Source organism: Heteronotia binoei, chromosome 3, assembly GCF_032191835.1.
Source record: "Heteronotia binoei isolate CCM8104 ecotype False Entrance Well chromosome 3, APGP_CSIRO_Hbin_v1, whole genome shotgun sequence".
Taxonomy (NCBI): domain Eukaryota; kingdom Metazoa; phylum Chordata; class Lepidosauria; order Squamata; family Gekkonidae; genus Heteronotia; species Heteronotia binoei.
Genome location: NC_083225.1, coordinates 191,380,514 through 191,404,479, shown reverse-complemented (window position 1 = coordinate 191,404,479; position 23,966 = coordinate 191,380,514). Strand labels below are relative to the sequence as shown.

The 23,966-nt window shown below is 49.5% G+C and overlaps 1 protein-coding gene across 1 annotated transcript in view; it reads left to right on the top strand.

Moving 5' to 3' along the window:
• The first annotated feature begins 804 nt into the window (after positions 1–804).
• LOC132568847 (diacylglycerol O-acyltransferase 2-like) overlaps positions 805–23,966 on the top strand; it is a 70,461-nt gene continuing 47,299 nt past the window's right edge. Inside the window, exon 1 of the mRNA XM_060235031.1 lies at positions 805–879. Coding sequence (XP_060091014.1) covers positions 840–879 — 40 coding nt within the window. The 5' untranslated portion in view covers positions 805–839. The remainder of the gene's footprint in view (positions 880–23,966) is intronic.

Below are 23,966 nucleotides of genomic sequence, written 5' to 3'. Positions count from 1 at the left end.
TCTGTGTCACATAAGAACATAAGAGAAGCCATGTTGGATCAGGTCAATGGCCCATCCAGTCCAACACTCTGTGTCACATAAGAACATGAGAAGCCATGTTGGATCAGGCCTGTGGCCCATCCAGTCCAACACTCTGCGTCACATAAGAACATAAGAGAAGCCATGTTGGATCAGGCCAAGGGCCCATCCAGTCCAACACTCTGCGTCACGTAAGAACATAAGAGAAGCCATGTTGGATCAGGCCCATGGGTCATCCAATCCAACCCTCCGTGTGGCACAGTGGCCCAAACCCAGGGGCCACGACCAGGAGGTCCGCCAGCGAGGCCAGAACTGCAGAAGCCCCCTCCGACAGCTCTTATACGTTGTTAGCACCCTTCCACCTCCCCTAAGAGTATGTGAACCCCCTCTCCAGATCCCGGGGGAGCCGCAGCTCCGTTGCAAGAACCCTCTTTACAATCAGGCTAATGATGCATTTCAAACCAAAAGGAAAAAAAAAATCGGTTTTGCAAGCCCCCCCCCCCGTCAAGGGGGGGTGGGGATAAGCAGCCTCCCGGCGGGCGGGGCCGTGCAGCCAGGGGCCCGATCCCCCCGCCTCCTCCCCGCCCGGGCTCCGGCCATGGAGCGGCCTTGCTGGCATCACAATCCGGCTCCGCCTCCCGCTCCCCCCCCCCCCCCGCCGCGGGCCGGCCGCCTCCTTCCCTCCCGGGCCGCGCCAGGTGGCTATAAATGGATGCGGAGCGGCTCCTCGCCGGGAGGCTGGCGGGGATCGGGAGCGCCGGGCCCCCTAACGAGGAAGCCGAAGCCGCGGTTCTTCTGCTCTGCCCCGCGCCGGAGAAGCCATGAAGACCATCATCGCCGCCTACTCTGGAGCCCTGCGAGGTAGGCCGCCGGCACAGGCGCCTTTCCCTTCTCCCTCCTCTCCGGCCCTGGGGGCAGTCGAGCGAGGGGAGCCCGCCGAGCCGGGATCGGGGCCCCCCCGGACCCGCAGCGAGGCGCTGCTTTCGAACCCGCAGCTCGGCTTCCTCTTTCGTTTTCGCTCTCCCTCCCTCCCTCCCGTTGCAATTTGCGTTTTGTCCCAGAGGCTCCGATCCAGCCGAGATCGGGCCCGGGAAGGGTCTCCCGGGGAGGTGGGGGAGCTCCCAAGGCCTGAGGGCGCGGGGATCTTTTGCAGTTTGCGGGAAGCAGCGGCTTCCCGGGCTTCTCGCAGGGGACCCGATCCCTCCTCCGTCTGGGGCTGCAGAGGCGGGAAGGTGCGTTGCATGCATGCTCCGGGCTCGGGAAGGGAGGGCTGGGTGGGAAATGGCAGTGCTGGAGGGGAAACGGCTTCTTCCCTTTTGTCTTGCACCCGGCTCCTTGTGACCCCTTTCTGCGCAGGAATCAGCCTCCTCCCCTCTTTCTTCCTTGCTATGGTTCGTCTTCCGTTTCCCCAGCATCGTAAGCCGCCCGCTGGGTTTTGCGTTTGGCCCTCCGGCTCGAGATTCCGCACCCCCTCTTTCTTCCTTACTGCTGTTTTGCTGCCTCTTCATCGTCGCCGTCCGTTGCCCTGGACTTGCGTTTGCCTGGCTTTTGCATTGGGCCCCTCCGGTTCATAGAATCATAGAGTTGGAAGGGACCTCCAGGGTCATCTAGTCCAACCCCCTGCACAATATGAACATATGAACATATGAAGCTGCCTTCTACTGAATCAGACCCTGGGTCCATCAAAGTCAGTATTGTCTTCTCAGACTGGCAGCGGCTCTCCAGGGTCTCAAGCTGAGGTTTTTCACACCTATTTGCCTGGACCCTTTTTTGGAGATGCCGGGGATTGAACCTGGGACCTTCTGCTTCCCAAGCAGATGCTCTACCACTGAGCCACCGTCCCTCCCCTCAATGCAGGAAACTCACAAACACCTCGCCCTACATTCACAGGATCCTCATTGCTGTCAGATGGCCTCTGCTGAAAAACCTCCAAGGAAGGAGAGCCCTCTTTCATAGAATCATAGAGTTGGAAGGGACCTCCAGGGTCATCTAGTCCAACCCCCTGCACAATGCAGGAAACTCACAAACACCTCCCCCTATATTCACAGGATCCTCATTGCTGTCAGATGGCCTCTGCTGAAAAACCCCCAAGGAAGGAGAGCCCTCTTTCATAGAATCATAGAGTTGGAAGGGACCTCCAGGGTCATCTAGTCCAACCCCCTGCACAATGCAGGAAACTCACAAACACCTCCCCCTACATTCACAGAGCCCTGTGGTGCAGGGCTGGATCTGGGGGGGGGGGGCAGAGGGGGGTAGTTGCCCCGGGCGCCAACGGAGGGGGGTGCACCAAATTGGGTATGGAGTCCACTGTATTCTATGGGACCATAAGATAGAATCGCCCATAAGGGTGCATCATTTTTTCATTTTGCCCCCCCCCCTCCTCGAAAAACATGTAGATCCGGTCCTGCTGTGGCGCAGAGTGGTAAAGCTGCAGTACTGCAGTCTGAGCTCTCTGCTCACGACCTGAGTTCAATCCCGGCAGAAGCTGGTTCAGGTAGCCGGCTCCAGGTTGACTCCACCTTCCATCCTTCCGAGGTTGGTCAAATGAGTCCACAGCTTGCTGGGGGGAAAGTGTAGAGGGCTGGGGAAGGCAATGGCCAGCCACCCCGTAAAAAGTCTGCCGTGATTCACAACGTCACCCCGAAGTCGGAAACGACTGGTGCTTGCACAAGGGACTACCTTTACCTTTTTAAAATTCACAGGATCCTCATTGCTGTCAGATGGCCATCCAGCCTCTGTTTAAAAACCCCCAAGGAAGGAGAGTCCGCCACCTCCTGAGGAAGCCTGTTCCACTGAGGAACTGCTCTGTCAAGCAGTGTTCCCTCTAAGCTGAGTTAGTGTGAGCTAACTCACAGATTTTGAGCCTCCAGCTCACACCTTTTTGTCTTAGCTCAGGAACATAAGAGAAGCCATGTTGGATCAGGCCAATGGCCCATCCAGTCCAACACAGTCCACACAGTGGCCAATATATGTGTGTGTGTGTGTGTGTGTATACACACACACACACATACACACACACACACACACTAATAGCCACTGATGGACCTCTGCTCCATATTTTTATTCAATCCCCTCTTGAAGCTGGCTATGCTTGTGGCCGCCACCACCTCCTGTGGCAGTGAATTCCACATGTTAATCACCCTTTGGGTGAAGAAGTACCTTCTTTTATCTGTTCTAACCCGACTGCTCAGCAATTTCATCGAATGCCCACGAGTTCTTGTATTGTGAAAAAGGGAGAAAAGCACTTCTTTCTCTGCTTTCTCCATCCCATGCATTATCTTGCAAACCTCTAGGAAGGATGACCCCAGAGCACACTCATTGATGCAGCAGCTCGCAACTTGAATGCCTTGGCAAGGCTCTTTTTCTAGCAGGAGCTTCTCTGCATATTAGGCCACGCCCTCTGCTGTAGCCAATCCTCCTGGAGCTTCCAGTCAGTCCTGTGCGAAGAGCCCTCTTAGCTCTCCTCCTCCTCCTCCTTCCTCTTCTCCTCCTCCTCCTTCTTCTTCTCCTCCTTTTCCTTCTCCTCCTCCTTCTTCTTCTCCTCCTCCTTCTTCTTCTCCTCCTCCTCCTTCTCCTCCTCCTCCTCCTTCTTCTCCTCCTTCTTCTCCTCCTTTCTCCTCCTTCTCCTCCTCCTCCTCCTCCTTCCTCCAAAGTTCCACATAGAGATACGTTACATGTGTATGTACAGAAATATTGCATGGGGTGAAAGGGTTAACCCCCCCCCCCGGGTTGCTTTGAATTTTTAATGAAAAGTCTGAAAAACGATCCGGATCCTCCAGTTGCGGCTCATGTGACCCTCCGTCTTGGCTCGTGCGCGGATAGCACGTGTCCGAAGCGCTAAAACGCGAAACTTTTCCCGTGCGTCGTGTCTTTCATAAGACAATGTTTCTCCGTGCTCGCGTGTGAGTGGTGTCCTTAGCCATGGTTTCCTCCTATTCTATCACACAGGCCTTCAATATTTCCTGTCTTGGTGTAAAGCACCTGGCCCTGATGGCCTTCCCGCTGAGGTATTCACAAAGTTTGCCGATTGGTGGCTCTTGCCCCTTGCAAAATTGTTTTCTTTCATCGACCTGCATGGCTCCATCCCTGACTCTTGGCTTGATTCTATAATTATCCCAATATACAAAAAGGGGGGGTTGGTGTTACCAGAAAATTTCCGCCCCATTAGTTTATTATCTATAGTGGGCAAATTGTATGCCAAACATTTAGAACGCCGATTAACTGACTGGATGCGCCTAGGCAACATCATAGGTCCTGAACAGCTTGGCTTCTCCAAAGGCAAATCTGCTACGGATCACTGCTGCACTCTGGCCTTCCTTGCTGAAAAATATATGCATACCGGGTCAAAAAAAATTATACGCTGCCTTCATCGATTTGAAGGGTGCTTTTGATTCAATCGATAGAGCCCAACTTTGGATCAAGCTAGGTTACCTGGGAATGGACCCTCCTCGTCTGCTGTTTCTCTCGAGGAAACTTCATTCTAATACCTTTTGCCCAGTGAAATTTTCTTCTAGCGGTGACTTGACTAGTAAAATCCCAGTGTTAAAGGGGGTTAAACAAGGTTGCGTGCTGGCCCTGCATCTTTTGAATTTATTTTTAACTGACCTGGCACAATTTTTGAACCCTATCAACAGTCATCCGTCTAAACTTGCAGGCCGAGCGGTCCCCTTATTACTTTATGCCGATGACACTACCATCCTCTCCTGTACAAGAGTGGGCCTGCAAAGGTATCTGAGTGCCTTTTACGACTACTGTAATTGTAATTCACTTTCTATCAATTATGCCAAATCTAAAGTAGTTGTTTTTTCAAATTGTTGGCGCCCACAGAGATGGTTTATTGGCAACTCAACAATTGTGCAAACAAATTTTTTTAAATACTTGGGGATCACTTTTAATCACAAGTTAAGCTGGGTTTCACATCGTAACAACACCGTCAACTTGGCTAAATGTTCAGCTGCTCAAATTAAACAGTTTTTCTTTGCAAGGGGCAACCGATTAGTTCCAGCAGCAATTAAAGTGTTCAAAGCCAAAACGCTTGCCCAAATCCTCTATGGTATCCCTATATGGATCCCAGCTTTTACCAGGAATGTGGAGGGCATTCAAGCCTCATTCTTTAGACAAATTCTTGGTTTGCCAAAATGTGTGTCCTACTTTGCTCTTTGCTCTGAAGTGGGTCAGTCTTTGGCGGAGACAAAAGCCTGGGTTGCAATGTTTAAATTCTGGCTCAAAATTCACTTTAGAACAGATCCTAACAGCCTTCTTGATTGTATGAAAAGAGACCCATATATTTCATCCTGGACAGCAGTGCTTCTGTCTAATCAATTGGGGTTAGAGGTAGATGATTTTTCTACCTCTGATGAGTCATATATCTTCAGATGTATTAAACTGAGACTGTGGGAATCGGAGGAAATGAAATTATGGCCAACAGACCCTTATATTTGCTCTCCAGCTTCCTTAGGTCTTTATGCTTTCTGTGGCAAAATGCCCAATTATCTATCAGACTTAACCATCCCAAGTCATCGCAGGGCATTTATGTTGGCTAGACTAAATGCGTTTCCCTCCAAAGTTTTACAAGGGAGATATCATCGAGTCCCTTTAGCCGACAGACTTTGCTCCTGTGGAGCGAATACTCCTGACTCAATCCAGCATATATTGCTTGATGGTTCTTTTTACCATAACCTCCGTAAAGACTTATTTGGCAAGCTTTCTTTTTCCCCAGATTTGTCTATTCTGCCACCCTGTTATTATTTATTGAGTGATACTGAGGGGGTGGTTAGTGAGGCTGTGGCAAAATTTCTGGCTGACATCCTTAAATTTAATTCTGACCATGTTTGAATGCGTCTGTAAGCTCGGTTTCATTTTGATCTTATCTCCAATGTTTAAATTTTTATATTCTGTGTATTTTTATTTGAATCTATTATGCCATTAAAGGTTTGGTATGATTTGGTGGCTGCAAAATGAAACTGGGCACACAAGTAAGCGTAGCTGCATAGAGGAGCCATGGCTCAATGGTAGAGTCTCTGCTTGGCATGCAGGACGTCCCAAGTTCAAGCCCCACATCTCCAGTTAAAAAAGGACCAAACAGTAGTCGGGGTGTCAAACATGCGGCTCGGGGACTGAATCAGGCCCTCAGACGGTTCCCATCAGGCCCCTGAGCAACTGGCTGTCATCTGCTTCCTACTCCATCTCTCTTGCTTCCTTCTGCATCACAGCTCACACAGGAGCTGCAGAGCAAAGCCTCTATTTTCTCCATTGGCTGAGGCTCCTCTTGGGGAGGAAGTGCGGGGAGAGGGAGAGCTTGCTTGGCCAGTCTCTCTCAATCACACAGCAGAGCTATTGAGCCAAGCCTCTCTTCCTTCTATTGGCTGAGGCTCCTCCCCCTCCTGGACCCCTGGGGAAGGAAGGGAGAAGCCAGAGCTTCCTTTGCCCAGTTCCCTGGATCACACAGGAGAGATACAAAGAAAGCACCTTTAAGACCAACGAGTGCTAATGTTTTAAGCATGTTTTAAGGGTTTTTTTTCTAAACTCTTTGTGTTTGTCTATGTCCTTTATAAAGTTTATATCTCTGCTACCTAATCTTAAAGAGCATGGCTTCTCTTATGTTTCTTACGTGACACATGGCCCAGCCCAGCAAGGTCTCATTTACGTCAAATCCGGCCCTCATAACAAATGAGTTTGACACCCCTGCAGTAAATGATGTGAAAAGACTTTTCTCTGCCTGAGCCGTTGGAAAGCCTCTGCCAGTCTTGGGTCTGATTCAGCATGAGGGTCTAAATCGGGGGTTGCCAAATTTGCTTAATGTAAGAGCCACATAGAATCAACGTCAGATGTTCGAGAGCCACAAGACGTGAACGTCAGATGTTTGAGAGCCACAGGACAGGAAGGTAAATGGGGGAGGGAGAGGTAGAAAGAAAGCAACCTTAAGAACATAAGAACATAAGAGAAGCCACGTTGGGTCAGGCCAGTGGCCCCTCCAGTCCAACACTCTGTGTCACGCAGTGGCCAAAAAACCCCAAGTGCCATCAGGAGGTCCACCAATCGGGCCAGGACTACATGCATTCTTTATATGCAACTTTACATGCCTTCTCCAAGCTGACGGATGGGGCGGTGGGGACTTTGAGAGCCACACTATACGTGTGAAAGAGCCACAGTTTGGCTACCCCTGGACTAAACCAGTACAACACAGCTTTGTGTGTGGGATAATGAGACATACTCCTTTGCAGGGGTGGAATTCTAGCAGGGGCTCCTTTGCATATTAAGCCACACACCCCTGATGTAGCCAATCCTCCTGGAGCTTACAAAAAAGAGCCTTGTGAGCTCTTGGGGGATTGGCTACATCAGGGGTGTGTGGCCTAATATGCAAAGGAGCTTCTGCTAGAATTCCACCCCTGGGCCACACACCCCTGATGCAGCCAATCCCCCAAGAGCTTACAGGGCTCTTCTTACAGGGCCTCCTGTAAGCTCCAGGAGGATTGGCTACATGAGGGAGGTGTGGCCTAATATGCAAAGACACTTCTGCTGGAATTCCACCCCTCGGCCACTCCCTCGTGATGTAGCCAATCCTCCTGGAGCTTACAAAAAAGAGCCTTGTGAGCTCTTGGAGGATTGGCTACATCAGGGGTGTGTGGCTTAATATGCAAAGGAGCTCCTGCTAGAATTCCACCCCTGCTCCTTTGGGCCAATGACCTGGATCGTCCTGAGTTTCCATTGGGACCCTTTGAGGCAAGAAGGGAGCCGCTGCTCCCCCATATTTGAGCTACAGCAGTGGCCCCCCTCAGTTGCCAACCTGGGATGAACAGCGGGCAGGGTCTGTGTCCCAGGGACTTGGCAGAAAGCGGTGGTGGTGGTGGGGCATTGAGTTTGGGCTTCGGTTTACTCTCTCGCAGGCCCTGCAGTGGAACTATTGCCAAGACAGCTTCCTCACGGGGGGCGGGGGGAGGTTGGGGAGTGTGTGTCATGACGGCTGCTTACTGGGATGCGCAGAGGCTAAAAATAGGGGGTCCGGAGGGATTCTGTCTGCAGCTGCGAGCATCCCAGAGGTTCGGCAGCTGTTAGCTCTCCGCAGGGGGCTCTTTCTGAGGATATATCAAGATGGGTCGCCTTGTCAGTGTGTCTGCAGCACTAGAAAGGACCAAGAGTCCAGGGGCGCCTTCAAAATGAACACAATTTGTGGCCGGGGATAAGCTCTCGCACAGTCGAGTCCGACTCTTTGCAACCCCACAGACAAAGTCATAAGAACATAAGAGAAGCCATGTTGGATCAGGCCAATGGCCCCTCCAGTCCAACACTCTGTGTCACACAGTGGCCAAAAAAAATTATATATATACACACACACACACACACACACTGTGCCTAATAGCCACTGATGGACCTCTGCTCCATATTTTTATCTAACCCCCTCTTGAAGGTGGCTATGCTTGTGGCTGCCACCACCTCCTGTGGCAGTGAGTTCCACATGTTAATCACCCTTTGGGTGAAGAAGTACTTCCTTTTATCTGTTTTAACCTGTCTGCTCAGCAATTTCATCGAATGCCCACATGTTCTTGTATTGTGAGAAAGGGAGAAAAGTACTTCTTTCTCTACTTTCTCCATCCCATCCATTATCTTGTAAACCTCTGTCATGTCACCCCGCAGTCGACGTTTCTCCAAGCTAAAGAGCCCCAAGCGTTTCAACCTTTCTTCATAGGGAAAGTGTTCCAGCCCTTTAATCATTCTAGTTGCCTTTTTCTGGACTTTCTCCAATGCTATAATATCCTTTTTGAGGTGCGGCGACCAGAACTGCACACAGTACTCCAAATGAGACTGCACCATCGATTTATACATGGGCATTATGATACTGGCTGATTTGTTTTCAATTCCCTTCCTAATAATTCCCAGCATGGCGTTGGCCTTTTTTATTACAATCACACACTGTCTTGCCATTTTCAGTGAGTTATCTACCATGAGATCTCTCTCTTGGTCAGTCTCTGCCAGTTCACACCCCATCAACTTGTATTTGTAGCTGGGATCCTTGGCCCCAATGTGCATTACTTTGCACTTGGCCACATTGAACTGCATCTGCCACGTTGACGCCCACTCACCCAGCCTCAACAGATCCCTTTGGAGTTCCTCACAATCCTCTCTGGTTCTCACCACCCTGAACAATTTAGTGTCATCCGCAAACTTGGCCACTTCACTGCTCACTTCCAACTCTAAATCATTTATGAACAAGTTAAAGAGCATGGGACCCAGTACCGAGCCCTGCGGCACCCCACTGCTTACCGTCCTCCACTGCGAAGACTGCCCATTTATACTCCTTCTCTGCTTCCTATTACTCAGCCAGTTTTTGGTCCACAAAGGGACCTGTCCTTTTACTCCATGACTCTCAAGCTTTCTAAGGAGCCTTTGATGAGGAACTTTATCAAAAGTGTGGAGGAACCGGCCCGATTCTGCCTTCAGGCCCGGTCCCGTCAACTCCCTATTGAGTCGCCAACTCCTGGAGGGAGCTATTTCTCCTCCTGCCCCTTGGGCTCGCTGCCACCACCTGCTCAGTCTAGGGGTTCAGATTGAGAGGAACAGGACTCCCAATCCCCCTCTCCAGGTATGAGGCCAGGCCTCAAGGTCCTCTGCCACCCTGTACTTGGGTTTCACAGAGACCTCAGCACTTCTTTGGGGCACCCCTGGAGGATTGGCACCTTATCCAACTGCATGCCTTCCCCCTTCCCCGGGGCCCCCTTTATAAAACAGCGTGGTCTAAGGCAGTTGGGGATCTATGTGGTACAGAGTTTGACTGCCAGCATTCAAAACAGAAAAAAATATTTATTTACAAGAGAAAAAGAAAGGGAAAGAAAAACAAAACCAAAACAGTTGCATATAAAAAGTTAGCACCGCACAGCACCCACACAGCAAACAGCATGACAAAGGAAAGGTGTTATAAACGCATCCTACTGTCCCTGGTCTAAACTTGCCCCGCCTTGGGGATGACTTACTTGGTCTGACTGCCTGGGGGCCTCATTTTCCTGAGCAGGCCTACCCCACCAGCAGGAGCCCACAGGCAGGCAACCTCTCTTCCTGAGCACCAGCTGCAAACTGCCTTCTCTTCCTGCTAACTCCAATCCCAAGAACAAAAGAACTTCCTAGGAGACTTTCCCCCTAGCGTTGTTGGTTTGGCTCTGGAAGGGAGGGGGGGTTTGGAGGGAGGCTAGGCCAAAGCCTGCTTAGGAGTTTCATGTTTTCCCTCCCAATGAAGCACCAACATTGACTAAAATGGCGTTTCTCCACAAAAAGCTTTCTGGAAGTCAAGGTAAACAAGGTAAAGTCACGGTAAACAAGGTAAAGTCAAGGTAAACAAGGTAAAGTCACGCCAGGCCCTCCTTTCTTCCGCCATCCTCCAAAGTCTGCTCAAATTCGTGTTTGTTACATCAGTAACGCTGTCCAGCCATCTCCTCTTTTGCTGTCCCCTTCTTCTTTTGCCTTCAGTCTTTCCTAGCATCAGGATCTTCTCCAGAGTGCTCCCTTCTCATTGGGTGGCTAAAGTATCTGAGCTTCAGCTTCAGCATCTGACCTTCCAGGGAACAGTCTGGGCTGATTTCCCTTAGGACTGACTGATTGGATCTTCTTGCAGTCCAAGGGACTCTCAGGAGTCTTCTCCAGCACCACAGCTCAAAAGCATCTATTCTTCTGCGCTCGGCCTTCCTTATAGTCCAGCTCTCACAGCCATACATGACTACTGGGAATACCATTGCTTTGACTATACAGACTTTTGTTGGCAGGCTGATGTCTCTACTTTTTATTATACTGCCCAGGTTTGCCATAGCTGTCCTCCCAAGGAGCAAACGTCTTTTAATTTCATGGCTACAATCACCATCTGCAGTGATCCTGGATCCCAGAAATGTGAAGTCTGTCACTGCTTCCATGTCTTCCCCTTCTATTTGCCAAGGTGTGATGGGGCCGGATGCCATGATCTTAGTTTTTTGATGTTGAATTTCAAGCCTACATTTGTGCTCTCCTCTTTCACCCTCAACAAGAGGTTCTTTAGGTCTTCCTCACTTTCTGTCATTAGAGTGGCGTCGTCTGCATATCTGAGGCTGTTGCTGTTTTCCCCTGCAATCTTAATTCCGGCTTGTGCTTCATCCGGGTCAGCATTCCACATTATGTACTCTGCATATAAATTAAATAAGCAGGGTGACAATATACATCCTTGTTGAACTCCTTTTCCTATTCTAAACCAATCAGTTGTTCTATATCCCGTTCTGACCGTTGCTTCTTGAACAGCAAAATTCTCACAGGGGGGTTGAACAATGGAGCCCAGAAGCAAGTATTTTTTGGGGGGGGGGGGCGAGGGGGTGGTAAGATAGAAAGACCACAGTAAAATTTAGAGGTTCCGGAGCTCCTTTCCTGTGTACTCCTGCCCAAAATGAGGCCTGCACTTGCCAAGCTGGTTTTATCTCTTTTAAAATCTCTGTAGTCTTGGAAATAAGTCAAGCATAGCAAGAAAGATCTAAGAAACTGGTGCATTCTGGGAGGCACCTTTTGAATCAAGTTAAAAGGATCTGAGTGCAATTGGAGCCGCTCTGACCTGCAAGGAGGCTTCTGATCAAATATGTATAAGCAGGTGTTGTTAACGGTTCCTGGTGCTCACCCTAGGAAGAGCTTACGGCCAATGCTATGCTGGGGATTATTAAGAAGGGAACTGAAAACGAATCAGCCAGTATCATAATGCCCCTGTATAAATCGATGGTGTGGCCTCATTTGGAGTACTGCATGCAATTCTGGTCACCGCACCTTAAAAAAAGATATTATAGCAGAAAAAGTCCAGAAAAGGGCAACTAGAATGATGAAAGGGTTGGATCATTGTCCCTATGAAGAAAGATTAAAGCACTTGGGACTCCTTAGCTTGGAGAAACGTCGACTGCGGGGTGACATGATAGAGGTCAAGCATGCAGTTTCAATGACGAGTCGAGTGGATACAAAACTACATTTATTGATAGACTGATACGCTTTCTTAAGACAGGTTCTTGAGAGTGATACAGATAATACATTGATACAGTTCTTTTAAGGCACACTTCAAAGGGTTCCCAAAGGTGGGGGCTAGGAATGCTCTCTAACACATAAACTATCATAAATGTCTACATTCTCACAATGTTATCAGTACCTTGTCCTTGCTTTCCCCCCCGGATGTTTTCACACTCCCAACCAGGAATGTATGGGAAGGTGTTGAGTACTCTTTATCTTGTTAGTTTCCTTTCTTTCTACTCTACTTCGAGCAATAAGCAGGAAAGGGGGAGGGGTAAGAATACCAGTGTCAAACTACTTCAGTCCTCCATGATACTTCACAGGCCAACTTTATGGGGGGGGGCCATTAAACCATTAATTACCATTGGAATTTTACCATGCTTGACAACAAGATCCAAGTGGGCAGCTGTGTTGGTCTGAAGTAGCTGAACGAAGCAGAAGTCAAGCTGCGCTTTTAAGACCAACTAAGTTTTATTTAGAAAGTAAGCTTTCGTGTGCTCTCTAGGCACACTTCATCAGACGAGCGGATCAAAGAGGTTTACAAGATTACGCACGGGATAGAGAAGGTAAAGAAAGAAGTCCTTTTCTCCGTTTCTCACAATACGAGAACTCGTGGCCACTGAAAGAAATTGCTGGGCAGTCGGGTTAGAAGAATTCGAACTGAAAAAAAGGAAGTCCTTCTTCACCCAAAGGGTGATTAACACGTGGGATTCACTGCCACAGGAGGTGGCGGCGGCTGCAAGCATAGCCAGCTTCAAGAGGGGGTTAGATAAACATATGGAGCAGAGGTCCATCAGTGGCTCTTAGCTACAGTGTATTGTTGAAACTCTCTGTCTCGGGCAGTGATGCCCTGTATTCTTGGTGCTTGGGAGGGGCAACAGTGGGAAGGCTTCTAAGTGTCCTGGCCCCACTGGTGGACCTTCTGATGGCACCTGGGTTTTGGCCACTGTGTGACACAGAGTGTTGGACTGGGTGGGCCATTGGCCTGATCCAACATGGCTTCTCTTATGTTCTTATAAGGGTGATTAACACATGGAATTCACTGCCACAGGAGGTGGTGGCGGCTACAAGCCTAGACAGCTTCAAGAGGGGATTGGATAAACATCTGGAGCAGAGGTCCATCAGTGGCTCTTAGCCACAGGGTATAGATGGAACTCTCTGGAGCAGTGATGCTCTGTATTCCATCGCTCTTTGGGCGAAGAAGTACTTTCTTTTATCTGTACTTTCTTTTAAGGAAACTGGCTGTTGAATGTGATAAGGAAACAGCCAGTTTCCTTATCACTACCCTTCCAGGAAGCCCCACCAAACAATGGGCACATCCACAAACCTATTGCCCTTTCACCACACCCCCTCCAGCCTAGAAATAGCAGCTCTCCAGCAGCCCTGGCCTCACTCAATGCACAGAAGCCAAGAAGGTCAGAGCGCCTGCTCCGGCTGCAACGCCACTGAGGATGTTCTCCGCAGCCGAGAACGAAACGTCTGGAAGAAAAACTTTCTCCAGTAGAACACGGCACTTGAGCCCGAAAGATTCTACAAACCCTAATGATGTTACCAGCTGTGAAAACCTGAAATCTTTGATAAAAGTGTACTTCTTCGCCACATTCAGTTTTACAAGCGCGAGACCCTTCGTTTTGTTTAAATGAAACTGCAGATATCCCTAAAACCAGCTGAGGTTTGCTTCACCCTGCACATACTACTGAAGTAGAACAAAGCAGGAGTCAAGTGGTACCTTTAGGACCAACAAAGTTTTATTCAGAATGTAAGCTTTCATATGCAGGCACACTTCTTCAGATGAGGGGATAAGGTCAGACCCTCGTCTGAAGAAGGACGCCTGCATACGAAAGCTTATGTTCTGAATAAAACTTTGTTGGTCTTAAGGGTGAAACTTAACTCCTACTTTGTACTACTGCTTCAGACCAACACGGCTGCCCGCTCGGATCTATACTACCGAAGTGCGTATCTTGCTGGTTCCTGTTGGAGAAGAAAGGTAAAATAAAACGAGGGAGCAAGCCTTCTCAACAATGGCCCCCCGATGGTGGAATCAACTCCCAGAAGGGGTGCGAGCCCTGCGGGATCCGAATCAGTTTCGCAGGGCTTGCAAAACCGCCCTCTTTCAGCTCGCTTTTAAGATGGAACCCGGCTAAATTGACTTCTAGCCATCCTGTACATGTTTCTGAATTGTAGCACCTTAATTAGTAACTTATAATGGCTAACTGTTTTATCTAATTTTTAACTTAATTTATAAATGTAATTCAACTGTATTTTAATCTGTTTTACTGTAATGATTGTAGTTTATTGAAATCATGGTTATACCATGTCCTGTGAGCCGCCCTGAGCCTGCCTTTGGCAGGGGAGGGCGGGATACAAAAATAAATTTATTATTATTATTATTAAAAACTTGAGTGCAGAAAACAAAAACGTGGCGGGAAACAAAAGGAGGTCTATTTGGATTTAGGAAACAGTCTTTGTGGGGCTGCAGGATTAAGGTCTTTCACCCAGTTTGGATTCAGAGCTCAGTTTAACACAGCAAACATTGACCCTTTCAGTAGAGTATTACCAGTCCTGGTAAACAAGGGCCAAAGTCGCTGCATCTACTCATATTTCTTAAAAATAAGTTCCAAACAACTGTGTCACAACACCAGGAGTTGGTTTTATCCATGGGTTTTTCTGAGCAGGAATGCACAGCAACACCGTTCCTGCTGGCTTGGTGTCAGGGGGGGGGGGCTTAATATGCAAATGAGTTCATTTGCATGCCAGGGGTGTGTGGCCTAATATGCAAATGTGTTCCTGCTGGGCTTTTCCTACAAAAATAGCCCTGGACTGTTAGCTAATGTTGCAAATACGTACATAAACATTTGGGGCGGGATATAAAACCTTCTCTTAAAGAATAGTACCCCAACCACCTGCTGACACCTTCTCTGGTACCCAAGAAGTGTTTTTAGGCAGCGGGTGGGGCCAGGCAGGTCTTTTGCCTTCAAGGGTTCCTGATTGGCTCCTGGAGATTTGACTGCCTGCACTGGTTTTTGTAAACCAGTTTTTGTAAGATGTTTGCTCTTTGGGAGGACAGCTATGGCGAACCTGAGCAGTATAATAAAAAGTAGAGACATCACCCTGCCAACAAAAGTCTGTATAGTCAAAGCAATGGTATTCCCAGTAGTCATGTATGGCTGTGAGAGCTGGACCATAAGGAAGGCCGAGCGCAGAAGAATAGATGCTTTTGAGCTGTGGTGCTGGAGAAGACTCTTGAGAGTCCCTTGGACTGCAAGAAGATCCAATCAGTCAGTCCTAAGGGAAATCAACCCAGACTGTTCCCTGGAAGGTCAGATGCTGAAGCTGAAGCTCAAATACTTTGGCCACCCAATGAGAAGGGAGCACTCACTGGAGAAGACTCTTGAGAGCCCCTTGGACTGCAAGAAGATCCAATCAGTCAGTCCTAAGGGAAATCAATCCAGACTGTTCCCTGGAAGGTCAGATGCTGAAGCTGAAGCTCAAAGACTTTGGTCACCCAATGAGAAGGGAGCACTCCCTGGAGAAGACTCTTGAGAGTCCCTTGGACTGCAAGAAGATCCAATCAGTCAGTCCTAAGGGAAATCAATCCAGATTGTTCCCTGAAAGGTCAGATGCTGAAGCTGAAGCTCAAATACTTTGGCCACCAAATGAGAAGGGAGCCCTCACTGGAGAAGACTCGAGAGTCTCTTGGACTGCAAGAAGATCCAGTCAGTCAGTCCTAAGGGAAATCAATCCAGACTGTTCCCTGGAAGGTCAGATGTTGAAGCTGAAGCTCAAATACTTTGGCCACCAAATGAGAAGGGAGCCCTCACTGGAGAAGACTCGAGAGTCCCTTGGACTGCAAGAAGATCTAATCAGTCAGTCCTAAGGGAAATCAATCCAGACTGTTCCCTGGAAGGTCAGATGCTGAAGCTGAAGCTCAAATACTTTGGCCACCAAATGAGAAGGGAGCCCTCACTGGAAAAGACTCGAGAGTCCCTTGGACTGCAAGAAGATCCAGTCAGTCAGTCCTAAGGGAAATCAATCCAGACTGTTCCCTGGAAGGTCAGATGCTGAAGCTGAAGCTCAAATACTTTGGCCACCAAATGAGAAGGGAGCACTCCCTGGAGAAGATCCTGATGCTGGGAAAGACAGAAGGCAAACGAAGGGGACGGCAAAAGATGAGATGGCTGGATAGCGTTACTAATGTAACAAACACGGATTTGAGCAGACTTCAGAGGATGGTGGAAGACAGGAGGGCCTGGCGTGACTTTGTCCACGGGGCCACAAAGAGTCGGACTTGACAGTGCGACTGAACAACAACAACAACAACCGTTTTTTGCAAATGCTGCAATGGTAGCAGCTGCTACCACAGCACAAGGATCTGCCTGAGCGTGTAAGAAAGGGCCGCAAGAACTAAGCACTGATGCGACCCTTCCTGCCCTCCCGCTCACGGTCTTCTGAAGTGCACAGAATCAGCATTACTGTCAGAACCCAGGGGAGCCCATTGCTGTCAGAGCCCATTGAGCCCAGGGGAATCAAACATGTGGCCCGTGGGCCGGATCAGGCCCCTGGAGGGCTCCTCTCAGGCCCACGAGCAAGTCTGCTTCCTTCTCTCTCTCTTTTGCTTCTTTCTGCGTCGCAGCTTGCTTTGACAGGATTTCTCAGTTGCACAGACGAGCAAAGTCTCCATTTCCCCCATTGGCTGATTTCCAGGGTAGGAGTTTTCAGGGGTCAAAGATACAGACAGGAATGGAACTCTGTAAGTATGCATTTTGACTGGTATCTGATGAAGGGACCTTTGGCATTTGAAAACAAGGGGCTGTGGCTCCGTGGCAGAGTCTTTGCTTGGTGTGCAGAAGGTCCCAGGTTCAATCCCCGGCATCTCCACAGTTAAAAGGACCAGGCAGTAGGCGATGGGAAAGACCTCAGCCTGAGACCCTGGAGTCTGTAGGGCTACAGTGGGGCTGTAGCTCAGTGGTAGAGCATCTGCTTGGTAAGCAGAAGGTCCCAGGTTCAATCCCCGGCATCTCCAGTTAAAGGGACCAGGCAGTAGGCGATGGGAAAGACCTCAGCCTGAGACCCTGGAGAGACATACAGTGGGGCTGTAGCTCAGTGGTAGAGCATCTGCTTGGTAAGCAGAAGGTCCCAGGTTCAATCCCCGGCATCTCCAGTTAAAAGGACCAGGCAGTAGGCGATGGGAAAGACCTCAGCCTGAGACCCTGGAGAGCCGATGCCAGTCTGAGTAGACAGTGCTGACTTTGATGGACCAAGGTTCAGATTCAGTAGAAGGCTGCTTCGTGTGTTCACCTCAAACAGGGGTGTCGAACTCATTTGTTATGAGGGCCAGATCTGACATAAATGAGACCTTGCTGGGCTGGGCCATGTTGCGCAGGGCCAAATGAGTACCTCTGTTCAAGATTAGGTAACAGATATAAAATTTATAAAGGACACAGACAAACGCAGTTAAAAGGTTTTTTCCCCCTTTTAAACAACTTAAAATAAAACATGCTTAAAACATTAGCACGCACTGGTCTTACAGGTGCTTTCTTCGTATTTCTCTCATGGGATCCAGGGAAGTGGGCAAAGGAAGCTCTGGCTCTTTCCTTCCTTCCCCAGGAAACCAGGAGGGGGAGGAGCTTCAGCCAATAGAAGGAAGAGAGGCTTGGCTCGGTAGCTCTGTTGTGTGATTGAGAGAGCCTGTCAAAGCAAGCTCTGCCTCCGCCCTGTCCTCCCCAAAGGAGGAGCCTCAGCCAATGGAGAATTCAGAGGCTTTGCTCTGTAGCTCCTGGGCGATTGAGCAAGCCTTGTAAAGCAAGCTGTTATAGAGAAGGAAACAAGAGGGGGCGGGGGGAGGAAGCACATGACAGCCAGTTGCTTGGGGGCTTAATCTGGCCCCGGGCCGCAAGTTTAACACCCCGGACCTAAAATTTATAATCCAGATGTCTTGTTTGTCATCAAACAAGATTAAATAATAGAATCATAGAGTTGGAAGAGACCCCCCCCCCAGAGTCATCTAGTCCAACATCTAGTCCAGGTGGAGCTCTGCATTCTGAATACTACCCGGTTTCCCCAAGGGCTAACCCAGCACTATAACCACTCCACACCACAACGGTGTTCCTTGGGAGGGTTTACCCCTGGAGACCATCTCAGGTCACAACGGAGTATCCCTCTCCAGGCCCGACTTCCTTATCTGCCGAGAGGGATAGAAAGGCAAGCGAGCCATAAACGTGATCGGAGCACAAATATTTACTCTCCGGAAATAAACACTTTACAGGGGCTGTAAACGGGGCAGGGTTAACAGGGGTGAAAAAGGGAGTGCGGGCAACGTGCGGGAACGGCTGGCGTGAGGGTTGCCAACTTCCGGGTGGTGCCCAGGAGAAAACACCCAGTTCCAGGAATACCAGCCTCAGCCAGACTCAACCAACCACTGGACAATTGTGAAAATATTAAACTATTGCAAATAAAGTTTGCAATCGGACATCGCCATCCGCTTCAAGGCGGTCTTCAAAGGCAGGAACGCTTACTGACCTGATTCTGTCTGGGTGTAGCGGCAGAAAAGTCTTGCAAAACTAACACTGTGGCAACAGCATTTCAACATACCGCGACTGGTGTATTCAACTGCTACTAACATAAGCGCTCCTTAAAGATACAAGCAGGCTGTCCAAAATCCACCATGGGTCACCATTTTCTTAAGGACACACAAGCTTTAAAAAGCAAGACAGATCCCATTCATTGTTTAAACCTTTTGGGGCTAGAGTCTGTAGCTTGAAAATCCAACCGCCAACATCCTCACTCTTTACATTTTTTTGTTCTTTTCAAATATTCTGCTAAGCCTTATAGTCGTTAAGAACATAAGAGAAGCCATGTTGGGTCAGGCCAATGGCCCATCCAGTCCAACACTCTGTGTCACATAAGAATATAAGAGAAGCCATGTTGGATCAGGCCAATGGCCCATCCAGTCCAACACTCTGTGTCACATAAGAACATAAGAGAAGCCATGTTGGATCAGGCCAATGGCCCATCCAGTCCAACACTCCGTGTCACATAAGAACGTAAGAGAAGCCATGTTGGATCAGGCCAGTGGCCCATCCAGTCCAACACTCTGTGTCACATAAGAACATAAGAGAAGCCATGTTGGATCAGGCCAATGGCCCATCCAGTCACACAGTGGCCAATACACACACACACACTGTGGCTAATGGCTGCCCACCTGAATTTATGGCTGTTGTGACATTGGTAAATTTTTATTGCAACAGGAGATGAGACGGATTTGATCATATGTACTGCATATATCCTTCTGTGAATTTAGTCTCTTGTGTTATATAATGCAAACTTTGGCAGAGCTGCTCTGGTTTAGGTCAACTGACATAATGGATTTAAGACTGCAGATGGAAATCTTCCTCATGCCACTGTGGCCACACAGGAGAAAGTCATTTAGAAAGTATGATGGCAGTATGACAGTTATAATTCAAGAAGCGTTTGAAGGCAGATGCTGGGGTGGAATTCTAGCAGGAGCTACATTGCATACTAGGCTACACACCCCTGATGTAGCCAATCCTCCGAGAGCTGACAAGACTCTTTTTTGTAAGCTCTTGGAGGATTGGCTACATGAGGGGTGTGTGGCCTAATATGCAAAGGAGCTCCTGCTAGAATTCCACTCCTGGAATTTACGTAGTTCATCTTCCGGTGATGTTAGGGAGAATGTGGCATATACAAATGAGTTATGCAGATAAGTTGTGCTAATGAGCCCCGGTACCTCTTTTTCTTGGTGCTTTGGGGGGGCACAGTGGGAGGGCTTCTCATGTCCTGGACCTCCTGATGGCACCTGGTTTTTTAGGCCACTGTGTGGCCTGATCCAACATGGCTTCTCTTATGTTCTTATGTGACACAGAGTGTTGGACTGGATGGGCCATTGGCCTGATCCATCATGGCTTCTCTTATGTTCTTATGTGACACAGAGTGTTGGACTGGATGGGCCATTGGCCTGATCCATCATGGCTTCTCTTATGTTCTTATGTGACACAGAGTGTTGGACTGGATGGGTCATTGGCCTGATCCAACAGGGCTTCTCTTATGTTCTTATGTGACACAGAGTGTTGGACTGGATGGGCCATTGGCCTGATCCAACAGGGCTTCTCTTATGTTCTTATGTGACACAGAGTGTTGGACTGGATGGGCCATTGGCCTGATCCAACATGGCTTCTCTTATATTCTTATGTGACACAGAGTGTTGGACTGGATGGGCCACTGGCCTGATCCAACATGGCTTCTCTTATGTTCTTATGTGACAGAGTATTGGACTGGATGGGCCATTGGCCTGATCCAACAGGGCTTCTCTTATATGACACAGAGTGTTGGACTGGATGGGCCATTGGCCTGATCCAACATGGCTTCTTTTATGTTCTTATATCTGGGGCAGTGATGCTCTGTCTTCTGACTTGGTGCTTCGAAGGCAACAGTGGGAGGGTTTCTGGAGTCCTGGCCCCACTGGTGGACCTCTGGACGGTGCCTGCATTTTGGCCACTGTGTGACACAGAACATTGGACTGGATAGGCCATTGGCGTCATCCAACATGGTTTCTCTGAGGTTCTTATGTTCTACAAAATGACCCCTTGTAGGAGCGCGTGGACGCAATAACAAATCCACATTCTTCCTGGTAAATTCTGGTTCAGTCCTGAAGCCGGAATCCAGAGTTGTTCATCTTGTCTTCTGGGTCAGTCTTCCTCTGAGGGAGTTAACAGAACTTTGGGTTCCTAGGAACTGTAAACGTCTCAGGCCGCTAGGCCAAATACGCTATTCGGGTTGTTGTGGAGGTGTTTGCTTATCAACTGTGAATTTAGTCTCTTGCGGTTTTATTATGCAACCTTTGGCAGAGCTGTTCCAGTTTAGGTCGATTGAAATAATGGGTTTAAGGCTGCAGTCATGCTGCCAGGGATCCGTCTATTAATCTCCTTGAGAATCTCAGCCAGGCTTCTGAAACGCCTGAACGAGCAGCCCGTTCGTTTGGCTTGAGTACGTGGAATCTTGGCTCTGCGTTTGAAATCTGACCCTCCCAGAAGTGGGGACCCGTTTCCTTGTGAGCGCCTTGGAGTGCCGGACGCCCTTTGTTAATCCTGAAAGTGGTCCGAAGAGGATAAATAGAACCGAGACGTGGGAAAGCCTTGGAGTGTGCAATTGAGCAACTTGGAAAAACGGCACAGAGTGCTTAGGAGTTTCTACACCTGTGAAACCGGAGGGTTGCATTACCGTGACGTGCTTTGGGGACTGTCCTGGTTTGGAGTGCTTTTCATTTCAAATGGCTCGAGGGGTGAGAATTGGCAGCTCAGCCCTGTTGAATACAGTGACCCCCGATCACAGGTTACGGGGAATGCACGTACAATCTGGCACAGTGTACACTTGATTTTTCTCTGTATGTGCATTGACTGTGTATACACTGTACACAAAGCCAGTTTGGCGTAGTGAATAAGTGCGCAGACTCTTATCTGGGAGAACCGGGTTTGATTCCCCACTTCTCCACTTGAAGCTGCTGGAATGGCCTTGGGTCAGCCAGAGCTCTCTTATCTGGGAGAACCGGGTTTGATTCCCCACTTCTCCACTTGCAGCTGCTGGAATGGCCTTGGGTCAGCCAGAGCTCTCTTATCTGGGAGAACCGGGTTTGATTCCCCACTCCTCCACTTGCACCTGCTAGAATGTCCTTGGGTCAGCCAGAGCTCTCTTATTTGGGAGAACCGGGTTTGATTCCCCACTCCTCCACTTGCAGCTGCTGGAATGGCCTTGGGTCAGCCAGAGCTCTCTTCTCTGGGAGAACCGGGTTTGATTCCCCCACTCCTCCACTTGCAGCTGCTGGAATGGCCTTGGGTCAGCCATAGCTCTCTTACCTGGGAGAACCGGGTTTGATTCCCCACTCCTCCACTTGCAGCTGCTGGAATGGCCTTGGGTCAGCCAGAGCTCTCATCTGGGAGAACCGGGTTTGATTCCCCACTCCTCCACTTGCAGCTGCTGGAATGGCCTTGGGTCAGCCAGAGCTCTCTTCTCTGGGAGAACCGGGTTTGATTCCCCCACTCCTCCACTTGCAGCTGCTGGAATGGCCTTGGGTCAGCCATAGCTCTCTTACCTGGGAGAACCGGGTTTGATTCCCCACTCCTCCACTTGCAGCTGCTGGAATGGCCTTGGGTCAGCCATAGCTCTCTTACCTGGGAGAACCGGGTTTGATTCCCTACTCCTCCACTTGCAGCTGCTGGAATGGCCTTGGGTCAGCCAGAGCTCTCTTATCTGGGAGAACCGGGTTTGATTCCCCACTCCTCCACTTGCAGCTGCTGGAATGGCCTTGGGTCAGCCAGAGTTCTCTTATCTGGGAGAACCGGGTTTGATTCCCCCACTCCTCCACTTGCAGCTGCTGGAATGGCCTTGGGTCAGCCAGAGCTCTCTTATATGGGAGAACCAGGTTTGACTCCTCCACTCCTCCACTTGCACCTGCTGGAAAGGCCTTGGGTCAGCCAGAGCTCTCTTATCTGGGAGAACCGGGTTTGATTCCTCCACTCCCCCACTTACAGCTGCTGGAATAGCCTTGGGTCAGCCATAGCTCTCTTATCTGGGAGAACCTAGTTTGATTCCTCCACTTACAGCTGCTGGAATGGTTTTGGGTCTGCTAGAGCTCTCTCATCTAGGAGAACCGGGTTTGATTCCTCCACTCTCCCACTTACAGCTGCTGGAATAGCCTTGGGTCAGCCATAGCTCTCTTATCTGGGAGAACCAGATTTGATTCCGCCACTCCTCCACTTGCCCCCGCTGGAATGGCCTTGGGTCTGGCAGAGGTTGTCCTTGAAAGGGCAGCTTCTGTCAGAGCTCTCTGGACCCCACCTTCCTCACAGGGTGTCTGTTGTGGGGGAGGAAGGTAAAGGAGATTGTAGGCTGCTCTGAGACTCATTCAGAGTAAAGGATGGGGTATAAATCCAATATCATAATCCTTCTTTCTTCTCCTCTTCCTTCTCCTCCTCCTCGTCTTATGTTACATTTCACATACTGAATTGGATTCCCACTCCATCAAGGTCAGTTTGCTATTGAGAGCCAGTTTGGTGTGGTGGTTAAGAGTGTGCTGGACTCTAATCTGGAAAACAGGATTTGATTTCCTCACTCCTCCACATGCAGCAGCTGGGTGACCTTGGGTCAGTCACAGTGCTCTTTCAGCCTCACCTACCTCACAGGGTGTCTGTTGTGGGTAGAGGAAGGGAAGGAGATTAGAAGCCCCTCTGAGACTCCGAGTGGAGGGTGGGGTATAAAGCCAATCTCCTCCTCCTCCATCGCCTCCTCTTATCATAAGTGGCTCTCCAGGGTCTCAGGCAGAGGTCTTTCATATCACCTTCTGCCTGGTCCTTTTTAATTGGAGATGGTGGGGACTGAGCCTGGGACCGTCAGTAAAGCAGATACTAAAAAGAAACAGGCAGACGGTGACGTGAAAGACCTTTGCCTGAGTGCCTGGAGAGCAGCTGTGGCTTTGATTCCCCACTCCTCCACTTGCAGCTGCTGGAATGGCCTTGGGTCAGCCATAGCTCTCTTATCAGGGAGAACCGGGTTTGATTCCCCCTCCTCCACTTGCACCTGCTGGAATGGCCTTGGGTCAGCCAGAGCTCTCTTATCTGGGAGAACCGGGTTTGATTCCCCACTCCTCCACTTGCAACTGCTGGAATGGCCTTAGGTCAGCCATAGCTCTCTTCTCTAGGAGAATCAGGTTTGATTCCCCACTCCTCCACTTGCACCTGCTGGAATGGCCTTGGGTCAGCCAGAGCTCTCTTATCTGGGAGAACCGGGTTTGATTCCCCACTCCTCCACTTGCACCTGCTGGAATGGCCTTAGGTCAGCCATAGCTCTCTTCTCTGGGAGGACCAGGTTTGATTCCCCACTCCTCCACTTGCACCTGCTGGAATGGCCTTGGGTCAGCCAGAGCTCTCTTCTCTAGGAGAACC